This window comes from Aegilops tauschii, chromosome 2 (genome assembly GCF_002575655.3).
Source record: "Aegilops tauschii subsp. strangulata cultivar AL8/78 chromosome 2, Aet v6.0, whole genome shotgun sequence".
NCBI lineage: Eukaryota > Viridiplantae > Streptophyta > Magnoliopsida > Poales > Poaceae > Aegilops > Aegilops tauschii.
This window is the reverse complement of record NC_053036.3, coordinates 558,265,850-558,270,836: the sequence shown is the minus strand read 5'-3', so window position 1 is coordinate 558,270,836 and position 4,987 is coordinate 558,265,850. Positions and strand designations below refer to the sequence as shown.

The 4,987-nt window shown below is 46.6% G+C and overlaps 1 protein-coding gene across 1 annotated transcript; it reads left to right on the top strand.

Annotated features, from left to right (window-relative positions):
• Positions 1–270: 270 nt before the first annotated feature.
• Positions 271–1,887, top strand: LOC109749865 (phenolic glucoside malonyltransferase 2-like). The gene has a single exon (XM_073508992.1). It carries the CDS (start codon positions 316–318, stop codon positions 1,687–1,689), a length of 1,374 nt encoding a protein of 457 aa, XP_073365093.1. The 5' UTR covers positions 271–315; the 3' UTR covers positions 1,690–1,887.
• Positions 1,888–4,987: the final 3,100 nt, after the last annotated feature.

Sequence of the window (4,987 nt, the reverse complement as noted above, 5' to 3'; positions counted from 1 at the left end):
TTGGTCAAACATAAAACGTTTGATTTTCAGAAAATTAATACATCTTATATTTTCGAGTAGAAGGAGTAGATCCGTAACAAATTTTCCATAGATATGTAGCATTACTCTAAATTTATTCCATACCCAACAAATGGAGGAGACGTTGGATCAATTCGAGACAGATGAGAACCCAACCAACCATCACGTGCTTCGCTCCTACCTACTCTGCCACGCTGCTACCTACCAACCTACCTCCTGCACCAAGAGCGGTATAACATCCATCCATCCATCCATCCATCGACACCAGGCAAAGATCCACCGACTATCGAGACCAACATGGGTGCCGATAGCAATCTCCACGTCCTGGACGCCGGCGTGGTCAGGCCGTCCGACATCCTCCCGGCGCACTCTCTCCCGTTCACCTTCTTCGACGTAAGATGGCTCCGCCGGCCGCCCGTCCAGCGACTCTTCCTCTACCGTCTCGAACACCACCACCACCACACCGTCCAGCAGCTCATCTTGGGCCTCAAGGCCTCCCTCTCCAAGGCCCTCACTCTCTTCTACCCGCTCGCTGGCCACGTCCGCCTTGCCCCCAACACCAACCGCTACGAGCTCTTCTACCAGCCCGGCGACGGCGTCGCCTTCACCGTCGCCGAGTACGACACCGACGTCGACGACCTCGCCCGTTCCTCCGACGGCGAGCCCGTGCAGGTCGCCAGCCTCGCGCCTCTCGTGCCAACACTTCCAAACGGCCGCGCCGTGCTCGCCCTGCAGGCCACCGGATTGCTTGGGGGGCGCGGCCTCGCGCTCGGCGTAACTATGCACCACTCCGCTGGTGACGGCGCCAGCTCCACCCACTTCCTGCACACTTGGGCCGCCGTCTGCAACGGTGCGGTTGAAATGCCTCCGCCACCCGTCATCGACCGCACGCTCATCGCTGATCCTAGGGGCCTCTACGACATCTATTGCAAAGAAATGCCCACTGACGACGGCGAGATCGAGCTCGTGACCAGCAGCGTGTCCTCTGTCCCCGATGACCAGCTCGTCGCCACGTTCACACTACCTCAGGAGCTCCTAAGTGGCATCAAGGACACGCTTGCCCGAGATGCGGCCAGGCACGCTGCGCCGCCGCTCAGATGCTCGTCGATGCTCGCCGCCTACAGCTTCATCTGGTCATGCTACTGCCGAGCCCAACAGGAACAGAACCAAACAAAAACAACTTATTTCCTATTCGCTGTGGATCACCGGGCACGGTTGAAGCCGCCCGTCCCTGCCACATACTTTGGAAACTGCATCAACCCGGCCGTCGCCGCCGCGCGCCACGACGAACTCGCAGCAGCCGGAACGGGAGGCCTCTTCACGGCATTCATGGCGATCGCGAGCGCGCTGGAGGAAGAGGTGGGGGAGCGTTCGCATGAGAGGTGGGATGGATGCATCGAAAGGGCGAGGGGGGCCATGAAGGCCGGCGCGATGTTCGTGGTGGGGTCGCCGAGGTTCCGCGTGTATGACATCAACTTCGGGTTCGGGAGGCCAGCGAAGGTTGTGGCAGTGTCCGCGGCGAAGACCGGCACGATGCCGATGGCAGATGCGCCCAACGGCGTTGCCGGTATCGAGGTAGGGGTCTCGTTTCCGGCGGGAGGAATGGAGCATTTCCGGCACTGCTTTGACGATGCCATGCATGCCATCGGCATGCAAGACGTCTATCTTTAATGAGAAAATCCTTTAGATGGACCGACATGCATGTTCTTGATTGGTGTAGTAGCTTTATCCAAGACATCTACCAGTGCAAGTATCATAAGAGTATCATGCACGGGCATCTAAAGAAAAAATGATGTGGTACTGCAATTAACGATGTAAGAGAAGATTGTAATATCATATTATGATACAATATTATCGGTCATCTTGCCACGCTGTTTAATGTCAGAAGTTTACACTTTTTTGCGTTACTTCTGTGCTCCCTGAGGATTATTTAAAATTTCCTGTATTTGAGAACCTAAGGACCTTGTCCCTGGATGAATGTTATATTACCGACGATTTCATGGGGTTGGGGCCTTACTTATGAAACTCGCCTAGAAGCTCACCACATTGGCTAGCCCAATTTTGGTAGCAAACCAAGCATCATCCCTTTTTTTTTTGGCAAGTCTTGGCTTTCCCAATTTTTGGCAAGTCTTGGCTTTCCCAATTTTTGGCTTGTCAACACATTGGCTAGCCAAATTTTGGTAGCAAACCAAGCATCAACCCTTATGAGATGTTTGTTACCACAAGACCCAATGCCTGAAGCCAAAGCTATGCTTCATCTGCAAATCACCTTCACATCAAGTAGATGTTTGTCCAGTCAGGAAAAGACCACATCAGGTGGCAAAATACATTGGCAGTGTTGCCACAGGTTTGGGGGTTTATCATCTAGATGTGGCTGGTCTAGGACAAAATGCTATTGGGACCCTTAAGAATGTTGTTGTGGTATATGTGGAAGTTGGAGAGTTGAGTAAGGAGGGGCTAGCAAAGGAGTTCTTTGATATATACAAAACAACCCGGCCTTGGCAGATTAGGCAATTAGATGATTGGTCCTTCCTAGTGAAATTCCCACCACCTATATCAGTTGTTCAGGTACCTGGATATCCCATGTTGTGGTCTGTTTGAGTGGACTATTTTAGATCAGTGTGTTTCTCCTTTTGGGTTGCTTGTTGATCTAGATTGGTAGGGGATGTTCCAGTGTTTACTTGTGTGTGTTAGAGTCAAATTGTTCTGTAGAGACTCTTCTAATATTCCAAATGAGAGGATGTTTGAGATAGGGGTAAAACTTTCAAAGTCCAGAAGAAACTTGAGATACTCCTTAATGAGACCCAGACCAGCAAAAGTGGTGATGAAAAGATGAGGACGAGATTATGAAGATCCAAAAAGGCACTAGTAGAAAATAGGGCTTTGGTCACAGGGCAGTATTCACATTAGTCCCGGTTCAGTCACGAACCGGGACTAATGTGAGCATTCGTCCCGGTTCGTGCGGCTAAGGCATTAGTCCCGGTTCACTTGGGCCCTTTAGTCCCGGTTGGTGCCACGAACCGGGACTAAAGGGTGCGATGCCCATTAGTCCCGGTTGGTGGCACCAACCGGGACTAAAGGTTAGAACTTTAGTCCCCGTTGGTGCCACCAACCGGTACTAATGGGCTTTGAGGCATTAGTACCGGTTCATGGCACGAACCGGTACTAAAGGTCCCATTTTCAAACTCCCCCCCCCGACCGCCTTTTCAGTTTTAGAAAAAACAAAAGAAAATGATGGAAATGTCAAAAAAATAAAATAAATAAGTTTCCCATGTGATATGTGGTCTAGTTGTTGGGAAAATTTACAAATATGAATTTCGACTTTATTTGCAAAATCTCTCTGGAATTTGTAAAATGGGCATAACTTTTGCATACGAACTCGGATGAAAAAGTTTTTTATATGAAAAATCATCTACTCGAAAAGTTACGGGGCTTTTAAGATCTAGGGTGGAAAAAATTGAAAAAAATTCAAACTTACTAGTGGTGCACCATTTGCTAGGTGCGCCACTAGTAACAGAAAAAAATATAGTTTCAATTTTTTTTGGAAAAAATGTGGTCAAATCTGGTCAAACTGTGGTCAAACTATGGTCAAACAATGGTCAAACTAATTATTCTAGAATATTAGTGTTACTAAATAATTATTTCAGTTATTTTGAATTTTGGTCAAATCTGGTCAAACTGTGGTCAAACAATGGTCAAACTAATTATTCTAGAATATTAGTGTTACTAAATAATTATTTCAGTTATTTTGAATTTTGGTCAAATCTGGTCAAACTGTGGTCAAACAATGGTCAAACAATGGTCAAACTAATTATTCTAGAATATTAGTGTTACTAAATAATTATTTCAGTTATTTTGAATTTTGGTCAAATCTGGTCAAACTGTGGTCAAACTGTGGTCAAACAATGGTCAAACTAATTATGCTAGAATATTAGTGTTACTAAATAATTATTTCAGTTATTTTGAATTTTGGTCAAATCTGGTCAAACTGTGGTCAAACAATGGTCAAACTAATTATTCAAGAAATATTAGTGTTACTAAATAATTATTGTTTTTTAAAACAATAGTTTCAAACTCAAACAGTGCAGACTTGGAAACGAGGGAGAATAGAACCCGGAAGTTAAGCGTGCTCAGGCTGGGGGAGTGGGAGGATGGGTGACCGTTCGGGAAGTTAGATGATTTGGAATGATGAGGGGTGATTAGAGATTAGAGGATAAATTGAGCAGTGATGAGGGGTGATGATTAGAGATTAGAGGTTAAAATAATTCAAAATTTTGAAAATAAAAAAAAATTCAAAAAAATCATAAAATTTCCTTTAGCCCCGGTTGGTGGTGGAGCTCCACGTGGCCGCGGCCTTTAGTCCTGGTTCGTGTAAGAACCGGGACTAAAGGGGAGAGGCATTAGTAACGACCCTTTAGTCCCGGTTCAAAAACCGGGACTAAAGGGCCTTACCAACCGGGCCAAAAGCCCCTTTCTACTAGTGAGGATAGATGAAAGTATGGAAACTGATAATAGAAGCGGTGAGCACAAAAGTTTAGATAGCAGGGGTACTAATGAATCTAAAGGCTCTGGGAAATATTCCGCCAAGGGCAATTCCGTGAGTCAGGGAAACATGAGACAATTGGGGTTGTTAGAGGTTATTGCTGACAGTGAAGCTAACGGAAGTAATGCTAAGGATAGTTTGCTTGCGTCCTGTGCCAACAGGGGGTTGTAACTGCAAGTGGTAACTTTGTTTGGGAAGATGGCTTGGATCATAGCTCTGTGATTCCTATGGAAGACCAAGATAAGGAGGTTACTAGGTTCCTGTTCACTGAAATGCAAGCCTCTATAGAAGACCTAGATGCCGATTTGGTCCAAGTCACAATAGATCAAGAGGATAATGGGTGCAATGATTTGACAACTGAGCTTGATGATTTTGGGGCAGATTTACCTAAGGACATCATGCCTGAGTATGAGAAGCCTGATGATG

What these genes read in the sequence shown, in the direction of transcription:
- LOC109749865 (XM_073508992.1), top strand. Translation starts at nt 316, where the DNA reads ATGGGTGCCGATAGCAATCTCCACGTCCTGGACGCCGGCGTGGTCAGG.